This window comes from Miniopterus schreibersii, assembly GCF_964146895.1.
Source record: "Miniopterus schreibersii genome assembly, chromosome: 14".
Taxonomy (NCBI): domain Eukaryota; kingdom Metazoa; phylum Chordata; class Mammalia; order Chiroptera; family Miniopteridae; genus Miniopterus; species Miniopterus schreibersii.
In genome coordinates, this window is record NC_138114.1 from 9,246,110 (window position 1) to 9,267,588 (window position 21,479).

Genomic DNA, 21,479 nt, shown 5'->3' on the forward strand with positions numbered 1-21,479 from the left:
TTTCTGTCACTGAATTTGTACATAGCTTTTTCGTTCAGACTGTCTTTGACCACCACACTAGCCAGAGGAATGCCATACTTGTAAATCAGCCAAAGAAGGAAATGATGCACAGTTTTGGGAACTGAAGTATTCAAGTACTGGAAGGCTTTTGAAAGAGGAGTGTTGAGGGTCTGACTGAAAGACTTCCAGTCATGAGCGTGTAGTGACTGGAGTGAGGCTGTCGCTCCCTTGCTGCCTTTGTAGTATGGTTGGAGCGAAAGCTGTTGATTGGCTTCCAGAAATGTGCTACTGTCATAGATTGGTTGACCTTCGTGAGCATGTGTGCTGATGAAACACTGTTTCTGATTAATTGCTATCAGTGTCTGATCACTTGTCTTTGATCCATCAATTCTGGTGCTTACTAATTCAAGGCTTGAGGTTATGTCCAAGCAGTCAGTCCTAGGCTTTCTTGGAGACTAGGAATATTTTTATATCTATTATGTAATTTATTTTTAAAGTATATTTTTTTATTAATTTTATTTTTACTGTTGACAGTATTACAGATGTGCCCATTTTGCCCTCTTTGCCCACGTCCACAAAGCTCCACAACCCTCCCTCTCCCTCTGGCCCTCACCAGTGTCGTGTGTGTCTGTGGGCTGTGCATACATGTTCTTTGGCTAATCCCTCCTTCTTTCCTCCAGTCCCCCTCCCCCTCCCCGATGGCTGGCTGGCTGTTCCATGTATCCAGGCCTCTCTATTTTGTTCATGTTTGTTGTCAGATTCCACATATAAAGCAGATCATATGGTATTTGTCTTGCTCTGACTGGCTTATTTCATTTGTCATAATGCTCTCCAGGTCCATCTACGCTGTTGTAAGAGATAAGATTTCCTTCTTTTTTACGGCTATGTAGTGTCCCATCTTGTAAATGTCCCACAGCTTTTTTATCTACTCATCTACTGATGGGCACTTGGGCTGTTTCCAGATCTTGGCTATTGTAAATGACACTTCCATGAACATAGGGGGGCATATATTCTTTCAAAATGGTGTTTCAGGATTCTTAGGGTATGTTCCCAGAAGTAGGGTTGCTGGGTCAAAAGGCAGCTCCATATTTAACTTTCTGAGGAAACTCCATACTATTTTCCAAAGTGTCTGCACCAGTCTGCATTCCCACCAGTATGCACTGGGGTTCCCTTTTATTATTACAGGCTTTATTCTTTTTTTAATCCTCATGCAGGATATTTTTCCATGGATTTTTAGAGAGTGGAAGGGAGGGAGGGGGAAGAGAGAGAGAAACATCAGTGTGAGAGAGACACATTGATTGGTTGCCTCCCACACGAACCACGACCGGAGAAGGAGCCTGCAAGCATCCTTGACTGGGAATTGAACCCGAGACCCTTAGGTTCACAGGCCGACACTAACCACTCAGCGAAAGCAGCCAGGGCAATACAGGCTTTATTCTTAATAGATTTTCTATTATTGGGATGTCCTTGGAAAGTACTAATTAATTTTTATTTAGTTTTTATTTGAGAAGACTGAGGAAGTTAGGAATGTATTTGCTTTCACAGCAGGTTGAAATAAAGAGCAACTCTAAAGGCATTGCCCTGCCGGGCGTGGCTCAGCAGTTGCGCGTCGACCTAGGATCCAGGCAATCGGGGTTCGATTCCTGGTCAGGGCACATGCCCAGGTTGCAGGCTTGATGACTCTCTCATCATTGATGTTTCTCTCTCTCTCTCTCTCCTTTCCTCTCTCTGAAATCAATAAATATATATTTTTTTAAAAAAAGAAAGGCATTAAGTTTTCTCTTAAACCTCTATCAAGATGGAGCGCTCGTGTCAGAGCTGAGTAGAATATTGGTAACAATATTTTACCATGGAATATTCAGAAGTTCTATAGCCCTAGTCAGTTTGTCTCAGTGGTTAGAGTGTCAGCCGGTGGACTGAAGGGTCCTGGGTTTGATTCTGGCTAAGGGCACATACCTTGGTTACAGGCTCCATCCCTGGTCAGGGTGCATGCGGGAGGCAACCAGTTGATGTCTCTCTCTCTCCCCCCCCCAACACTCTCTCTGAAAAGCAATGGAAAAAATATCCTTGGGTGAGGATTGAAAAAAAAAAACTTATATAAATATATACTTTATTCTTAAGGTACAAGCAATCACTAAATATCTCCACACTAGGTGATGACTAGTGTTAAACATCAGATGTCAGAATGAGCCATGCTTAAAAAGTGGAACATCATTGAAAGTCATCTTCATTAAAAAGGGTAAAGAAAGGTGGCAGGATTTAGATTGGAGCAGCATTTGACAATTATATGAAGTATGGACAGTAAGTTAGTTTTATTAGCAATATAATATTAGTAATGTAGATTACTAGTAATGTAATTGGTGGAGCTGGGTATTATGAGTTTTTTGTCTTATTGGGTTAGGTTAGTTAAGTATGACATAAAGATGGTATTTTATCATGGGATAGTGAAAAAGTTATAAAATGATATAGGGAAAACTGGCAATTCACTTAGAAAATTAATAATGTGGATAGTGATCCATAAACAGTTCAATTTAGACAATGTTTATTTTGTATATTTACTGCTAAATTCCATCAGGAAATTTCATGATGTAATGAAAAATCATCAAGTAAAATACATTTAAAAAAAATTCTAATGCTTAAGCTTTTCACATGTAAATATTACTACACAAAATATACAGCATAAAACTACCCCACCACAAATTGCTGTATGCACCATTTCTGAGACACATACCAAACAGAAAAGTGCCTTTTCATTGGTTGTAATGATTTTAGCTCTATGTAACAGAAAACATTAACCATGTCAAGTGCCAGACAGTAACTGTGTTAGGCTGTATGGGCCATAAGGCCTCTGCTAGAACTACTAACCTCTGCTCTTGGAGTGTGAAAGGGGCCACAGGTAAAACAGAAATGAATGGTTTTTGTCTGTATTAGTGTTCTAGTAAGACTTTATTAATGGGAAACTGAAATTTGAATATCTCATAATTTCACATCACAAAACACTCTTGAATTTTTTCAACTATTTAGAAATGGAAAGCCATTCTTAGCCTTCCAGCTACAAAAATGGGCAGTGGGCTAGCTCTGAATTATTTATGGGAAAATGTACAACCAAACCAAAGGATACTACAGCAAAAAAGTGGGGGATGAATGTTGGCAGCTAATCTTTTTCCTTCAGCATAATTCAAGAAATACAAATTACAACGAGGATAATATCTAACATATAGCTCTTTTTCTATCTCAGAAACTATTCTAAGTGCATGAAAAATAACTCATTTATACTCCAACCAACCCTAACCTATTATCACTTCCCCTAAAGAGGAAAGCTGAGGCATCGTGGGTAAGCAGCTGGCCCGGGCTGGAATCTGTGCCTACGCCATGCTGCTTCTCCCAGGAAGAAAGGCAATGCAGAGCATTTAGGACGCGCTATAAACTACAGAACAGACAGCTCTGTACCTGCTAAATCATCAGTAAGAAAGATAACATTTCTTTACGTATCATTTGTTTTTACTGTGTAGAGTATTTTCAGCTGTTTAAAAAAATAAACGTGGGCTTGTCCTACAAATAAATGTGCCCCTAATGTAAAATGTAGCTGACAGCCCTGGCCAGCTTGGCTCAGTGGTTAGAGCGTTGGGCTGAGGACTGAAGGGTCCCAGGTTCGATTCTGGCCAAGGGCACGCACCTTGGTTGTGGGCTCGATCCCTGGCCCTTGTCAGGGTACATGTGGGAGGCAGCCAAATGATGTCTCTCTCTCTCTCACATTGATGTCTCTCTCTCTCCTTTCCACTCTCTCTGAAAAGCATTGGAAAAAATATCCTCAGGTGATGATTAAAAGAAACAAAAAACATAGCTGACAGTTGAAAATTTTACAAAAACATTTTTAACTTCTTTCTGAACGATTAGTTCAGTAACAATATACATAACCATTTAAAAATAACAGGAAACAGGAGAAAATGATGTTACAATTTTAAAAAATTATTGTACTTAAATACACATTAATAGGAATCACTGCTGGAACTTAATGTGGATTATCTTCATGTACATAAAGCTATTGAACTAATGTTATGTATTTCCCTATGTACAGTTATGGACTCCACAGGCACATCAGACATCCACAGTCCATGTTTCATAGCGCACTCACTCACACGCACACTCACACGCACACTCTACATACTACATACTACAGGACTCTCCACCTGCTTAATCATGTTGCTGGATTATTCATCTGTACTTTTCAAAAGCCTCCTATGTCTAGACATTTGTAGCTTTCTAAAAACAAACAAACAACCACCTTACAATGAGATCTCTAACATGACTTCTAGTATAACTACTTCCCGCATTACAGATTCTCTGAATTTTCTTTTGAAAGCTTTCATATATTTCAAGGCTCTCAGTGTCGACCATCTGACCTTTGCTAAGACATCCCTCCAACAGAGGCTCCTGTATCTGTCCCAGTCTTCACAGGTACCCCCGAGTGTTCTGAGTCTAACTAGTGTGAAAAGGCTTCTGAATGCTCAGGATACCGACAGGAGTTTCTCACGCATGTGAGCCTTTGGCTATCTAGTGATGGCTGCCCTGGCAGGAAATTTCCTGGCCTTCATTCACTTACAGGGCTTCTCTCCTGTGTGATTTCTATATTGTACAATAAAGTATGACTTCTCAAGGGTTTCTTCATGTTTTAAGATTTGTAGTGTCTCTGCCATCTATGCTGTCTGATATTCAGAAAAGTCTGACATATGGTAAAATTCTTGCCCTTATAGAATTTCTCTGTGTATTTCTTCTCTGTGAAGAAAGACTGTGGCTAAATTTTCCCATATTGATGATATACATAAGGGTTTTGCCTTATGTAAATTATCTAATTGTTCTGAAGAATGCATTCAGGCAGAATTTCCCAATTTATAGTAATTTATTAGCTCTTTCTTGCTCTGTGTGTCTTCTGATGTGCAGTGAGTTCTGATTTCTGGATAAAAGTTTTCTTACAATCTTGACATTCATAGGGCTTCTCCCCTGTGTGTTTTCTCTGGTGTATAATAAAATGTGACTTCTGAGAGAATAACTTCCCACACTCCTTACATTCATAAGGTTTCTCCCCAGTGTGAGTTCTCTGATGTAACCTCAGGACTGAATTCACAGAGAAAGATTTACCACATTCCGTACATTCATAGGGCTTCTCCCCTGTGTGTTTTCTTTGATGTTTAGTGAGGTCTGATTTATAGTAAAAGTGTTTTCCACATTTATTACATTCAAAGGGTTTCTCTCCTGTGTGGGTTCGCTGATGTACGGTGAGGGCTGACTTCTGGTAGAAGCATTTCCCACATTCACTACATTCATAGGGTTTCTCCCCAGTGTGAGTTCTCTGATGAGTTTTGAGGTGTGTGTTTCTAGAGAAGAATTTCCCACATTCCTTACACTTATAGGGTTTTTCCCCTGTATGTGTTCTTTGATGTACTGTAAGGTGTGATTTCTGGGAAAAGTATTTCCCACATTCCTTACATTCAAAGGGTTTCTCCCCCGTGTGTGTCTTCTGATGTACCATTAGGTATGCCTTAACGTAGAAGAACTTCCCACATTCAGCACATTCAAAGGGTTTCTCTCCTGTGTGTGTTTTCTGATGTTCCGTGAGGTGTGGCTTCTGGTAGAAGGACTTCCCACACTCACCACATTCGTACGGTTTCTCCCCTGCGTGAGTTCTCAAGTGTCTACTGAGGGATGACAGGTGGTAAAAAGTTTTCTTACATTCTTGACATTCATAGGTTTTCTCTCTATTGTGAGTCTTCTGATGTCTTGTGAGGTCTGTATTCTTAGGGACAGATTTCCCACCTTCACCAGGTTTGTCCTTCGAGTGAGTCTTCTGATGTCCTATAAGGGTAGACTCCTGGCAGAAGGACTTCCCACATTCATTGCATGTATAGGTTTTTGCTTTGGTATGAGTTTGCTGACTTGTGAGTTCTCCAGTCCTAGAGAAAAATTTCCAAATTCATTAATGCATAAGGCTTTTTTATGTGTCTGATGTGTGTATTTTCCAAATAACTCTAAATGTGGTAGGCAGTTAGACGTTAAGCAGAGCAAGAATAATGGGCCAGGTACAAAAGATCACCAGGGCAGAAAACCCCGGTACCTAGCAATGGGAAAAACTGGGTTACACCCAGTTTAATCCAGTGTAACATTTCCTCACATAGCATATTGCTAGTTATTTGGTTTAAACCCCCCGACCTTTCATTTGCTTGTGTGGTTCAGATCTTCCCTTGATCTCCTCCCCCAACCTCCTCCCCCACCTCTTGCATGTCACTAGTCATACAGTAGACCCCTCAGAGGAGGAACAAGTAGCCAAAGAGAGGCTTTATGCAACTCCCATTCAGGCACTTGCACAACCACTCCCTTAAGCATTAACCCCTAGAGATTACATCTAGGCCTCAATTATGTTTCAGTTCCAGGCCCAGAAAAGCAGCAAAACCATACAAATGCTGCAATTGCTGACATCAGGACCAGCTGCAATGACTAATGACTCCTTTGATTGGGTGCCACCCAATCAAATGACACAACTGGAAATCTGATGAATATTCTATTGGGATCCTCCTCTGAGACCTGCAGATAAATACCCGCAAGATGGAGGGCGCAGGGCAGCTCTCCATCCTGGGAGCACACCTGAGCCTTTATCCTCCCCCTCTTCTTCCACCCAGGGGCATTATCTTTACCTTTCTCTCTCCTAAGTTCCAAGGGCTCTTCTTTTGCCTTTGTAACTTGTTTCCTGAGCCAATTCCTTCTATAGCTCACATCTTCTATCTCTGTGACTTACAAAATAAACTTTCTCTTATAGTTTGAGTCTTGACTCTGAATTCTTTCTTAGCCAGAACTCAAGTACCAAGGTTGCTGAACTGAGGTCTGGTCTGACTTCACCAGTGTAACACCTGGTGCTGTTCTTGTCGCAACATAAGAACCGATTTCTACAGATTTGCCCGTATTCGTTAGATTCACAGGGTCTCTCCACTGTGAATGTTCTCTGATACACATCGCGGTTTACTGTTTCATAGAAGGAACTTTCACCTGCATTATATACACAGGGTCTCTCAACCACCTGAACTCTACTGTGTATAACAAAACCTCCCTGAACAATCAGAAGACTGCTTCAATATTTGAATCCCCTGATCCTAAGCAGGGCCTCCACTACGAGAAATGGCTTTCTCACTTGCATTATATTCTTTGGAACTTGCTCCAGTATTAGTTTTCTCACATTTAGTACTAACTAGTGCTCTCCCACTTCCCGTGTCCTCATCAAGACCCTCACAAAGCTTCTAATCTTAAAATTGAATTCTTGACCTTACCTTGAATTTTCAGCTTGGCTTTTCTGGTGTCTTGCTCCTGGGTCACGAATATTCCGTGGGTCTGCAAAGGAATACAAAATTTAATACCCTATAAATCATAATACAATATTACGATCATAGGGTTGGGTTGATGAAGCAACTCCCAAATGCAAATTTCCACCATGTCATTGGTTTAGACAAAAATAACAAACACTAAAAACTGCTGTATCAGAAAGGGGAAGGAACATGGTTATAAACCCAAGTACCTCTGACACTTTACAAATGTAACATGACCTTAAAAACTCAGAGGAGAAAGTTAAGACAAAAAAAAAAAAAAGAACGGAGCAGAGAACAAAAATATTTAAAGTGTTGCTGAACAGGAATGTGAGATTCATTCAGAGTGCTGTGAGCCCATCAAGGACAATGAACAGTAGTACGGTGCTAAAAATCAGTAGGCAACTATGTTCACTGGAAATATCAGGGCAAAGGTTAAACTGGATGAAGGAGCCTAAAGTATTAGGTTTTTATCTGCTCACATCTAGTTTATTGTGTTAGGATTCCTAGTTAGCAGGCTATAAACTTCTACTTTATTTCCTCTTTACCATACACAACAATCTAGATGTCAATACTAAAGTGACTCACTCAGAACATCAATTTCCTCATGTTTAGAGGAACAGCTCTATAGCTCAGGCTTTCACTCTATGTTTAGTTGGCTTAATTTTCACTGGGACAGGGGAACCAGGAACATATATGTTCAAAAGGAAAGATTTTTAAAAAGGAGAGTGTAAGCCATCCATCTAACAGAATGAATTCCCAGTTATAGCACAGAGATGTTCAACCCCGACCACCAAATACTGCATCTTCAAAGCAATGTTACCTATGACTCAACAAGTCTTATTCTACTTTCATGTCTTAGCTGCCACATGTTTACTTCAGTTTACTACATGATCATTAAAGATTAATTGTTCAACATCATTCTGGAACCTTTACTGATCTTCATATTTATTCCTGTTTAAATGCTTAAAAGAAAGTCAAAGATTATGAGCAGAGGCTTGTAGTTGGAAGTTCATGGCATTTGTAAGGGAAAAATGAAAGTTATTTGGGACTTGTGCAAGGTTAGGTTGGATACACATGAAATAAGATTCTATTTATGAAAGACACTTAAGAGAGTAAGTGAAGTGATGATTAGCATGTGTTTGGGGGTCACAGGAGAAAGAAGATGCAGTTGGCAAGAAAGGCCTGGACTAGTTCCTGAGAGAAAATTAATTTCCCCGTGTTTTGTAATAGTGAGTCAGTGTATGTTCACTGTGATAGGCCAGCAGCAATGTGTTTGCAGCATGACACAAATACTATGAGGTTTTAATGAAAAATTAGCTTCTGACTCTGAGAAAGAAGGGATTTAGATCAGTGGAACTATCCTGTAAAATAGTAAAATGTGGTACCAGAATACAAATAAGGTAAAGATGCTGCAGACGTCAATTTTAGGCCTAAAAAGCAAAGCTTTGGTCTAGAAAGTTACTATACAGGGCAGAAGACAGAGAGTGTCTGTCTCTTGTTAACTGAAACTGAATCAACAAATATCTAGTGAACAACGAATATACACCAGGCATTGCTTCTGCACATGAGTGTACACGTCAGAAAACACACGAAAAGCATTGAAGGAAGCAAAGTGAGATTATCTTTTTTGGTTTGTTTTATTTTTTATCTTAGTGCTATTTTAGGAAGGATGATCAGTACTTTGTGTAAAAGACGAACACCATCTAGAAGTATCAACTCTGAAAGAATAAAATTGATGAAAGGCACAATGATTTATACTCTAATTTCAGAGTTTAAAGAAAGGACAGGAAGTTAAAACATGCAGAAAATACTGAAGGCATTTTATTGCTAATAAAAGGAGGGAAATGGCATTTGAAAAAAATGTATAAGTCAGATTTATAAACACGTTAGGATCATAGCTGCATGCTTTGATGGCAGAGGGTAACTAGGAATTCTAGAAAAAAGACAAAAGTTTAAGTCAAGGTCACTGTATAAGAAAGGTAAACCTATATAAACATTGAGCAAAGGAAGGACTTTCACTGGTGAGAATAAAACTTGGAGGTGTGATTTACGTCGCTTACATGTGCAGATCAAGGGTCCTCATTCATTTCCAAACATACAGGGCACTTAAAGATTCCTGAAAAATGTTTCAAAAGGCAAAAGGCACCAGGAATCCTGCCACTAGTAACAAGGGCTGTAATTTCTCACTCACCAGGGCCATTCCGATGGACAAATTCTACTTCTAATATCCACGGCTCCTTTCCTTGCTTCAGCCTCAAGACTGCATTTGGCTTATTTGCAAAATAACCTATTAATGGGAAAGATAAAGAAAATATAAATTGCTTGGAATTTAGGGACTCTGAAGGACAGGAAGTACACTTTTCAGAGCAGAACAATGAAGATCCCCCTAGGCCTGGCAAATTTAGAGTCTTTCAGTTGGGAGGGTGGAGACACAGATATTTTTTCTGGTACCCAAAATGGATCCATCAACTTTGACCCCTGAAGCAAAACTACTACTATTCAAATCTACATGTTCCACAGGTGGGAAGGAAAATGTAAGCTACTGGGAGTCACGGAGGGGCGTTTTTCTCACCCACTGAGACCAGGTGGCGGTAGTTCTCCTGCATCACCTCCCTGTACAGGGTCCTCTGAGCAGCGTCCAGTAATTGCCACTCCTCCTTGGTGAATTCCACAGTGACATCTTTGAGTGTTACTGGTCCCTGTAACAACATGTTTCAGTTCAAACGGAAGTAATCAGAATAGAGAACCACTGAAAAGACATGTAAACGAGCTATTAATGTGCCAACTGTAGAATTTACTCTGGAAAGTTAAGATACACTGCTACTCTGTACCCGGATTTACACATAGATAAAATATTTGTCTGTTATATACTCACTGGGACATCATTCAATGCCTAGATCTCTGCTGGAGACACAAAGGTGAATGAAAACAACTATTCTTGGTACCAAGGAGCTTACATTCTGACAGGGAGGCAAAGATGTAAAATCCCAAGTGCAATATGCACAGCAGGTGCTGTGACGGAGATACGCACAAGATGTAAGAGGTCACAAATGGGGATGGGTGTTTTGCATTATCAAGTTAGATTCTATTAGGTGGTTCAACTGACTATGTAAACTTCAGGAATTAAGAAAACAGAACTGGCAAAGGCATGGATGCATAAAAAACGGCAAGTTTAGGAAACTATGAATTAGACAGCATAATGTGAGAATACAGTGTAGCACCCAAATTAGTTAGTTATGTGACAGTCAAGTCAGGTTACAAAACATGGAGTAATTCTGAATTTGCCATTTGGGACATTAAAATATATTTTGTACACCCACTTAATTAAGGTCTGTTTATTTTTATCTTTAAAAATGTCTTTATTGATTTGAGAGAGGAAGGGAGAGGGAGAGAGAAACATCAATGATGAGAGAGTCACTGATTGGCTGCCTCCTGAACGCCCCCTACCGGGGATGGAGCCCACAACCTGGGCATGTGCCCTGACTGGGAATCGAACTGCGATCTCCGGGATCCCACGTCGATGCTCAACCGCTGAGCCATGACAGCCAGGCATAATGTCTGTTTATTAAAAATTGCCAAGTTTTCTTTCTTGTATTTAGGTGAAAAATAGGAATCAATATTCTGCTATTTCACACTACATGGCCTGACTTACGTATCTTTGGGATGTTCACTCTTTCGCTTTGGAGACACAAATACAGATAATGGGGAGCCACTGAAGAGACAGATGTAAGCATTAGGGTCATCTGAGATTAGTAATTTAAAATAAAACTAAAATAGAAGAGGCAAATGGCACATCAGAAAGATGGAGTGTTAGAAAATTTAGAGACATAGGTAAGCAATAAACATTTACATTAAAGTAGCAGCAGTGGGGGAAAGCAGCATCATACAACTTTGTAAAATTGGAGATTAATAACTACGTGAGAAAAGGCAAGGGTAACTCACATAGTGTCTATATGGTTAGGTAATGGCTACAGCCATAATGCTAATTATTTTGTTGATAGAACTACTTAAGGCTATAAAACTTCCTCTGATAATTGATTTGTATTCTATAGAATCTGAAATGTATTCTCAAATGAAGAACATGCTGGCTGGATATAAATTCTTGCTTCACACTTTTTCTTCTTGCAAATACTGTTCTGGCCCTGGCTGGTGTGGCTCGGTTGGCTGAGCGTTGTCCCACGCACCAAGAGGTTGTCGGTTCAGTTCCCAGTCAGGGCACATGCCTGGGTTGTGGGCTCGAGCCCCAGTAGGGGGCGTGCAGGAGGCAGCCGATCCATGTTTCTCACATGGTGGGAAGGAATGAAAGGGTTACTCTAGTTCTTAGTTGAAAAGCTCTCCCTTCTGTTGGCATAGTACGTTCCCATTCTTAAAGAACCGCATCATTGCAGGTGGCGCCTTGAGATCCTGTGCTACTGCATGCTTTTCTTAGGACGCCTGATTTCAGTTGCTCGTTTTCTTACTTGCCTTCACCACCAAGCGTGCAAGGTGTTCCTCCTTTCCTCTGAGTTGCTGCCTGCTCCAGGCTGCTCCTGTGTTCCTGCACACATTCTAGGTCCCTTCTTTTCTAGTCCAAGTCTCAGTGCTTAGATCCCACAGGTCTCAAACCTCTTATCCACCTTTCTCCAGTCAGGGCAAGAGCCTCTGCTTCTGGAAGCATGCCGACTGGATCTTTTGTTCCTTTACAGCTAGAACACCAGCATCTCTGCTCTCCCATCACAGTCCTCCTGACCTCCTGCTCTGGAGTGAGGTTCAAGCTGCTGCTGCTCTCCTGACAATGATCTCCCAACGTATATGGAAACTGAAGTTTCCTGTCTCCTAGCGATACAACAGGAGTAAGTTATGGCGTATAGAAACTTTTGTATTTTACCAACTAACATTATTCTATGGAAAATAGGAAATCCATAAAAGAAAACGGGGAAAAAAGAGTAAGTTGGGCAGATGGAAGCAATGATTTGAATTTTGTTCATGCTGTGCTTGAAGCGACTGTGGAACATACAGCTGGAACTGTCCATTTGGGCAGCTATACATATATTTCACAAATATTTTATATGTATGAACAGTAGGGCTCTAGAAGTATCAAAAAAGGGGGGGATCTGTGGGATCCCTTAAGGGATCATTTAAGATGATCGGCAAGACCATGAAGCCTGAGAAAAGGCCAAGAGGAAAGTGTGAGGAAACTAAATAGAGAGATTTACAAATAACAAACAGCTAATGCTCAAAACCAAAATGTAAAATGTCCAAATTAGTATAACTCAATAAAAGCATAGCAAAGAAATAAAAGCTGCAATCAGTAAATAAGACAACTTGAGGAATTTTTGGAAGATCTAGAATTCATAAGAATCAGAAAAGAGAAACCAGCTTTTGGACACATCCAAACAGATAGCTCAGGAAAAGTTTTATGCTTAGAGCTGAAGGGCCGCAATTTGACAAGGACAGTAGAGTGAATGATTTGGCAGAGAAATTAATCACATTCAAGCTTAAATGACTATTAACATTTTTTTTTTTTAAACAAAGAGTATCCGGTGTGTTCAGGAGTAACGTCAGAGGAATGGTGGCATGAGAGATCCCTTTGTTTTCTCCCCTTGAAATTTCAACAGCCATAACTCAACAAAGGGTCCCCTGCTCTACAAACAGGCATGCCTGAGAGATCTGCACATTGAAGCACCTAAAGGTGGGCAAGTGGGAACAAAAAGGGGGAGATGAGAAGGGAGGAGAGCACAGCCCTGCGGCCAGGCTCATGATGGGGCTCAACCTGGAGAGGGGAGAAACCTGGTTGTGACTGGCGCTTCCTTCAGCTGGAAGGAGCAGGGAGAGTCAGTGGGCATTCCCACTCGAGTGGGCCAGGGCACAGCACTGGGGTGCCGGTGCAGCTGTTGGGCCGTTGGCATTCCGGAGAGAGAAACAAAGCCACAGAGCCTTGCCACCCCACAGACTTTCAGAACTCGCTCCCCTTTGCCCTTGGTTTGGGGTTGGGGAACACATTATCTGCGTACGTGAGAACTGGTGTGACAGAATCACTGTTTCCTGAGTGAAGGTGCACTCTCTGAGCCCCTGGCGGAGGTCCGAGGTGGTATCACTAGGAGGGCAAAACAAAGGCGGCAGCTGCTTCCTCCAGAAGCCCCACCCCCACACATCTTGGCTACACTGACGGCAGCCGGAGACAAAGCTGCTGGGATCAGCATTAGGGTTTCACAGAGCTGAACAACTTGTGATTCGGCACCGGCTACGGGAAAGTAATAGAAAGACCTCCTCCTAGCAATCTGCTAGAGAAATGTCACTCATACATAGATGCCTAGGCAGAGAAGGAACCAATCAAATGCCATGAATAACCAAGGTAGTGAGGCAGCTCAGGAAAAATAAATCTCCAGAAAGCAAACTTAAACATGCAAAAATATGGGATATAAATGACAGAGAATTCTGAGTGCATTAAATTGCCTGTCTGTATGCAAAAAAATGCAGACAGGCAATTTAATGCACTCAGAAAAAAAAAAAAAAATAATGAACAAAATGAGTACTTTACCAAAGAGTTTGAAAGTTTTAAAAAGAACCAAACAGAAATTCTGTAAATAAAGAACTCAGTAAAAGAGATCAAGAATGAACTAGCAAGCATAGAAAATAGAGCAGCCCAGACGGAAGAAAGATAGAAATCTAAAAATGACATAGAGGGAAGAAGAGAGAGAAGTGAGCTTAAAAAAAATTAATACAACAAAGAGCTGGTTCTTTGAAAAGATTAATAAAGTTGACATACCCCTGGCTACACTCACTAAGTAAAAAAGAGGAAAGACTCATACAAACAATATCAGAAATGAAAGCGAAGTCACCACAGACATCACAGAAATACAAAGGATCATACTAGAATACAATGAAAAACTATGTGCCACCAAATTCAATAACCTAGAAGAAATGGCTAACTTCCTAAAAGTATATAACATTCCTAGACTGAATCATGTAGAATTGAAAAATCTAAATAGATCAGAAAACAGTGAGGAAATTGAAATCACCACCAAAAATCTCACAAAAAATTAAAGTCCACGACCAGATGGCTTCACTAGTGAATTCCACCAAAACATTCCAAGAAGATTAGATACCTGTCCTTCTCAAGCTTTTCCAAAAAACTGAACGAGAGGCAATACTTCCTAACACATTTATGAAGCCAACATAACCCTGATACCAAAACCTGGCAAGGGTAACTAACACACAAAAAAAGACAACTACACATATTTTTTTTAAAAAGACAACTACAGATGCAAAAATCTTAAACAAAATATTAGCAAGTTGAATACAATAATATGTTAAAAAAATAATACATCACAATCAAGTGGGGTTCATTCCAGGGGCACAGGATGGTTCAACATACGCAAATTGATCAATGTAATGCAACATATTAACAAAGGATAAAAATCATATGATCTTATCAGTAGATGCAGAAGGTACGTATCTCAACACAACAAAGGCCATATGTGACAAACCCTCAGCCAGTATCATACTCAGTGATGAAAAACTGAAAGCTTATCCTCTAAAATCAGGAACAAGACAAGGATGTCCACTCCCACCACTCTTATTCACATAGTTCTGGAAGTCCTAGCCAGAGCAACCAAGCAAGAGAAAAAAATAAAAGGCATCCAAATTGGGAAGGAAGAAGTAAAAGTGCCACTTTTTGCAGATGACATGATTCTATACATAGAAAACCCTAAGGACTCCACCAAAAAACTATTAGAAACAATAAACAAAGTTGCAGAATACAAAATCAATGTACAAAAATCCACTGCTTTCCTATATACTAAAAATGAAACTTCAGAAATAGAAATGAAAAACAAAACAAAACACCACACACCAAAAAACCAATTCCTTTTGCAACTGCAACGAATAGAATAAAATACTTAGGGATAAACTTATCAAAGGATGCGAAGGACCTATATGGTGAAAACTACAAAGCATTATTAAAAAGAAATTTAAAAAGACAACAAAATGGAAAGATATTCCATGTTCATGGATCAGAAGACTCAAAATAGATTAAAAATGGCCATATTACCTAGAACATCATACAGATTTAGTGTAATCCCGACCAAATCCCAATGTCATATTTTATAGAAACTGAACAAAAAATCATCAGATTTGTATGGAACCACATAAGATCCCAAATAGACAAAAAGCAATCCTGAGAAAAAAAGAATGAAGCCGGAGGTATCACATTACCTAACTTCAAATTATATTACAGAGCTACGATAATCGAAACTGAATGGTGGCGGCGTGAACAAGGGAAAGCAAAAGAAAACAAGTGTGGAACCATGACGCAAATGCTTAGTCTCAGAGATCAGAGCCTTAAAGAGAAGGATAGATTAAAGCCTAAAAAGAAAGAAAAGAAAGATCCCAATGCACTCAAAGAAAGAGAAGTCCCCCAACACCCCTCCCGCTTATTTTTCCAATATAACACACAGCTGGGCCCACCTTACCACATCCTGGTTGATACCAACTTTATCAACTTGTCCATTAAGGCCAAACTGGCCTTAGTGCAGTCAGTGATGGACAGTCTCTATGCCAGCTGTATCCCTCGTTTAACTGACTGTGCAATGGCTGAAACTGAGGAATTGGGGCAGAAGCATCGAGTGGCTCTAAGGATCGCCAAGGATCCTGGATTTGAACAATCACCATGCACACACAAAGGGACCTATGCAGACTGCTTGGTACAGAGAGTAACTCGGCGCAAGTGTTACATTGTAGCCACAGGTGACTGGAGACCTTAAATGAAGAATCTGGAAGATCCCTGGAGTTCCCATCATGTACATTTCTAACCATAGGTACAACACTGAGCGGATGCCCGATGACTACGGAGCCCCTTGGTTCTAACACTTAAAAGACAAAGTTCCTCTGCTTCCCTTCAACCAACTACTTCTGCTGCCAATTTATTAAACATGCTACAGCATGAGTTATTGCTCCACTCACCCACTTGCTCTGTTATGAGCTGACTACGGTTAAATACCCTTTCTTTTTGATGTTTTGAACATTTTTTTAATTTGTTGCATCTTTTTATAAATCAGATGACTGCTCACAAACAAACAAAACCCAGAATGGTATTGGCAGAAAAACAGGCGCACAGGTCAATGGAAGAGAATTGAGAGCCCAGATATAAAACCGCACGTATATGGGCAGATGATTTTTGACAAAGGAGCCAGAAACACACAATGGAGAAAAGAAAGCCTCTTCAATAAAAGGTGCTGGGAGAACTGGAAAGCCATATGCAAAAGAATGAAACTAGACTACAGTTTGTCCCCAGGTACAAAAATTAATTCAAAATGGATCAAAGACCTAAATATAAGATCTGACACAACAAATTACATAGAAGAAAACATAGGCACTAAACTTATGGATCTTGCTTTGATTACCACAGAATTCAGGATTAGTTTTCTCTGGGTAATAATGTAAGAGATGAAGGAGTGTCACACAGGGGCTTCAAAGGTACTAGCAAATTTTATTTCTTAAGCCAGGAAGGGGATACACTGCTGTTTACTTAATCAATGTTCCCTAAATTATACATAAACATTATGTACATTCCTTTGATTGTATAAAATGATTTAAATATTTTTAATGGACCAATAAGTAAAATAAAAATTCAATGTTTTCTACAAATTACAAGGTCCTACATATTCTAGCTCCTTTTATTTCTTTGACTTTACCTCTCCCCTTTCTTCCCTTAAGTCACGTCTCTCTAGCTCTGATGTCCTAAACACTGTTTCTGGAACATGCTTCAGGGTATTTGTACTTGCTGTTTCTCCTATCTAGAATGCTCTTCTGACATATTTCTGCTTGGCTCCCTGTCTCATTTTATTCAGAACTTTCCTCAAATATTACTTTTTTAAAAAATATATCTTTATTGATTTCAGAGAGAGGAAGGGGGAGAGATAGAAACATCAATGATGAAAGAGACATTGATCGGCTGCCTCCTGCACGCCCCGGACTGAGGATCGAGCCCAAAATCCCGGCATGTGCCCTGAGTGGGAATCAAACTGTGATCTCCTGGATCATAGGTCGATGCTCAACCACTGAGTCATGCCCAGCCTGGCCCTTTTTTTTTAATCCTCACCTGAGGATATTTTTTCCATTGCTTTTCAGAGAGAGTGGAAGGGGAAGAGAAAAAGATAGGGAGGGAGAGGGAGAGAGAGAGAGAGAGAGAAACATTGATGTGAGACACATCAATTGGCTGCCTCCCACATGAGCCCCAACCAGGGCGAAGGATTGAGCCCGCAATAGTGAGGTACGTGCCCTTGGCTGGAATCGAACCCACCACCCTTCAATCTGTAGGCTGATGCTTTAACCACTGAGCTGAACCAGCTAGGGCAAATATTACCTTTAAGAGTGGACAATCCCTAACCAACTTATTCCCCGTTTTTCACTTCACTGTATTCCTCTGTCCTCTTAAGTTGCTTGAGTTTGCCTCTGAGCATGCATATCAGAAATATTAATCAAATGTTGACACATTATATAACATAAAAAAAAGTATCACATTTGTAAGTATCCTCACCAATCTCATCAGAAAAGTCTTTATTAAAAGTTGTCAAGTTCATAGTGAAGGATGCATGTTTTCCAAAATTCTAATTTTCACTTAAAGCTTACATTTTAACATTAGCAACAAATAGTGACAGTTATTTTCATTGACACGCTCACTTCACTCACTTTTGAGAAAATGTTTGTTAAATACCCAAGTCTGAATAACCAGTTTGTCTGCCAGTTGCTCTTTCAAGTAAAAATAGCATTCCATGAAAAAAGGGGCTAGCCCGGCCGGGCGTGGCTCAGCGGTTGAGCATCGACCTAGGATCCAGGAGATCGGGGTTCGATTCCTAGTCGGGGCACATGCCCAGGTTGCAGGCTAGGCAGCTGATCAATGACTCTCTTATCATTGATGTTTCTGTCTCTCTCTCTCTCCCCCTCCTTTCTTCTCTCTGAAATCAATCAAGATACATTAAAAAAAAAAAAAAAAGGGCTAGATGGGCTCACAAATCAAACAGTCACACAAGTGCTTTTTTCTCCCCTCCGGACAACCAACTATCACACTTCTGGGTCCAGCAAAAGTAGTTTATGTGAACTTCCCATTTTGTCACACTGAATATTAAAAAGATGTGTTCCTAATTTATTAATATTAATAAAATTTTTGTTAATATTAATTTTAAGCACACTGCAGAGGAATGCAGTGTCATTGGTGTCACTGTCTTAATTCATGCCAAACAGATGGCAATCTCTTCACTATTTTTACACCATCAGTGCAAATGTCAACAGTGTAAATTGCAATTTGCATCTTACTATTACATGCTGACTTCACAGATCCCTTGAAAAGGGGTCCCTTGCAAAGGTCTTGGGGCTCCCAGGGGTCTGCAGACCACACTGTGAGAACCTCTGTGCTAGTCAAAGAGTATTTTCCCTAAGGTGATTTTTAACCTTTTAAATTTAATAAAAGGGCTCCCTTTCATAAAACTCCTTGAAAACTCACACAATGAAACAAAGTAAGGGCTAAGTAAATGACTCACCTTGAACTTGTTCATTTTCTGCTGCTCCTGGGAAAGGATAGAAACTATGAAGCCAGAATAGAGGAAGTTGAAAGACAGAAGTCATGAGACTTTATCTTGCAGCTCCAAGAATCACCTGTGAGAAATTTTCAGACAACAGTTTAGTAAAAGGTAAACCTTTGGAAAAACATTTCTTGGAGCCATGAGAAGGAATAGGAAGGGCTATGATTAAGGAGTACCCACCTATCCACTGGTGACCCTGAAAAAATCTTGATGACCTTGGGACATTTTTGCGTGAATTTAAACATTTCTTTCCTATTGACTGCTTTGAAAATTATGTCTGTTTACTAAAGACCACAAAAGAATTGAAAACATAAAATTCCAATACTAGACTAGTAGCAAAAGGTAACTAGATGCCATAAGGCTGAGATCCTTCCCCCAGGCAGCAAGGTGTACAATATATACCCAAAGTATGGAATGTTGTGTTGGTATTACATAAGATGGTGACGAGAAATATTTATTGATATGGAAAAGTGTTGAAATTCAAGTCATAACAATTTTTCCTGTTACCACTATAAACCCCACAAGTTTAGAAAGTCTCCAAAGCTCTCAAAAATAAGATGTTTCTTCTCCCTAAATTGCAGTTTCTCAAAAATCACTTCTCCAAGAACCTTGTGTTGACTTAAATACAGTGGTCCTGCAGTCTTCTGGTCCATGCTAGGCTCTGCTATTAACAAACCTAGTGACTGTCTTATTTTCAATGCTATTATCTTTAACAAGAGGAAGAATTAGATAATTTTGAACAAACTTCATGTACCATTTTGACTCTGTAATTCTTGACCCAGTGCCACAAACCCAGACAGTACCATGGAATTCACTGTCCCCTCCAAACTTGGGCTGGGCCTAGGATGAAATTTAATTAGGAGTTAATGAATTTTGGCACGGCCATCTAATCTGCTCACGTCACAAACCTAACTTCTAAAATAACAATTTGGTACCATAATCCCCAACAGGCACTCTGTGTAGGTAGCAAAAGGTTAACTAGATGGCCTAAGCCTGAGATCCTTCCCACGAGCAGCAGAAACCCCTTCCAGTTGCCTTGGTGCTCACAGAATGCTTCCATAAGCCCAGGCACACCAGCCAATCAGAGGCACTATGACGTCACTTTCAAAATATGGAGCATGGATGAAATTGCAGTTTTCGCATTTTTTTTGGCAATGTCTGTCTCACTTCCCCTCTTGCCTGGAAAGGATTCCCAGCTTCTCCCGTAAAACTTAGAAGTCAGGGCTTAGGTTATGGCTTCAATGTACACGTTGAACGGCTCTGTGCGGGCAGGGCCGGGCTGCAGAACGCAGGGCAACATTGTAACACGGGCTCTGAGGCAGCCTCCAGCGCGCTTGCAAACAACGCTACGTGGTGGGACGAGGTTGTCCTCAGCCTCGCCGCCCCGCTCCACTCCTCCACTCCACTCCTCCACTCCGCTCCACTCCACGTAGTGTTCTGGGCAATTACCGCGCTAAGTGCAAATTTTAGCGTGGGAAACTGCAGAGGCTTGAAAGCCCATCTGCCGATGCTGCGCAAAACAATCTCTGAACCGTTAGCACTCGAAGTCGTGGAAACGGAGGGGCGACGCCCGGGGAGGGGGGCTGGCGGTGAAAATGGCCCGAGGCAGCAATGAAAGGACCGGCGTACCTTGCAGCGACGCGCAGCTCGCCTTTACTGAGTCCGCGCCTTCGAGCGCTCTGCCCCGTCCCAGACGCGAGACCGCCCGGCGCGAGCGTCCGCGGGTTAGGGACGCGTCCGAGCCGAACCGAGACCGCCGCCCGTTCACCCGCGGCGCTGGGCCGGCCGGGGCCCTCGGGCTTTGTTCGCCACGCTGGCTCCGGGACGCGCGGGGCTGCGGATGCCGGCCGCACCGGGCGCCTCGCTGGCCCCGCGGCCGCGCGCGGCCCCGTGGGCGGACTGGCGGCCTCGAGGCTCCCCGCAGGGCCCTCGGCCGGCCCGCGGCTCCGAGGGGGCGGCGGCTCCGGGTCTCGGACCCGCGCGCGGCTGCGGAGCCGCGGCTCCCGCCCGCCTCGGCCGCCAGTCAGGCCTCGGACACGCCGGCCGCGCTCGGCCTCCACCGCCGCGCAGCCCGGGTCGGGGGCAGCCGCGCACCGGGGCTCCGAGGCCTCCCGCGGGCGGGGAAGATGGCGACTCGCAGCGGAGGTGATGGAGCAGCGCAGGAGCCGCCCGCGGCCCACTCGCGACCCGCCGGCTGCGAGCGCCGACTCCCTTTGTGACGTCACGGGCCGCCCCCCAGCGGCGGAGCGCGCGGCCGCGGTTTCTGCGCGGGCGCCGGGGCCTCGCGTTCCCGCCGGCAGCTGGGAGCCCGCGAGCGCAGCGGGCGGGAGGCGGGGCCGCCCGCGCGGGGGCCGACGCGCGGGACAAAGGAGCTGGGACCGCGCTCGGGCGCCGGGCGCCCGGAATGATTCAAACGACGCGGGAAACGCGCGGGGAAGAGAAGCTGGAGAAGCTGAGAGCGCGAGGGCCACACGCTCCGCTGCGGGAGGGAAACCCGCCCAGCGCCCGGGGCCCACTCCTCCGAGATGCCCACTGGTGTCATCCCAGTGGGCCACGGCGCTGTCGT

At 42.2% G+C, this 21,479-nt stretch overlaps 1 protein-coding gene, 1 long non-coding RNA gene and 1 pseudogene across 5 annotated transcripts in view; 2 read left to right on the forward strand and 1 right to left on the reverse strand.

Annotated features, from left to right (window-relative positions):
- LOC308567008 overlaps positions 1-6,638 on the forward strand; it is a 19,361-nt gene extending 12,723 nt beyond the window's left edge. Inside the window, exon 3 of the long non-coding RNA XR_014000253.1 lies at positions 6,423-6,638. This is a non-coding gene — a long non-coding RNA (uncharacterized lncRNA). The remainder of the gene's footprint in view (positions 1-6,422) is intronic.
- ZNF25 (zinc finger protein 25) lies at positions 2,521-21,162 on the reverse strand. 3 transcript variants are annotated; one of them, XM_081158137.1, is made up of 7 exons: positions 20,543-21,162; positions 19,668-19,753; positions 18,872-18,986; positions 9,925-10,051; positions 9,544-9,639; positions 7,317-7,377; positions 2,521-5,951 (listed from the first exon to the last, which is right to left on the reverse strand). In XM_081158137.1, the coding sequence occupies exons 3-7, from the start codon at positions 18,884-18,886 to the stop codon at positions 4,904-4,906; spliced, it is 1,347 nt and encodes a 448-aa protein (XP_081014263.1). In that variant the 5' UTR covers positions 18,887-18,986; positions 19,668-19,753; positions 20,543-21,162; the 3' UTR covers positions 2,521-4,903. The 3 variants fall into 3 exon arrangements, with proteins under 3 accessions (XP_081014263.1, XP_081014262.1, XP_081014264.1); XM_081158136.1 differs by lacking the exon at positions 19,668-19,753; XM_081158138.1 differs by lacking the exons at positions 19,668-19,753; positions 20,543-21,162 and adding an exon at positions 19,094-19,638.
- On the forward strand, positions 15,530-17,346 carry LOC308567158 (rRNA-processing protein FCF1 homolog pseudogene; annotated as a pseudogene). The gene has a single exon. The product of its transcript is annotated as an rRNA-processing protein FCF1 homolog pseudogene (transcript).
- Positions 21,163-21,479: the final 317 nt, after the last annotated feature.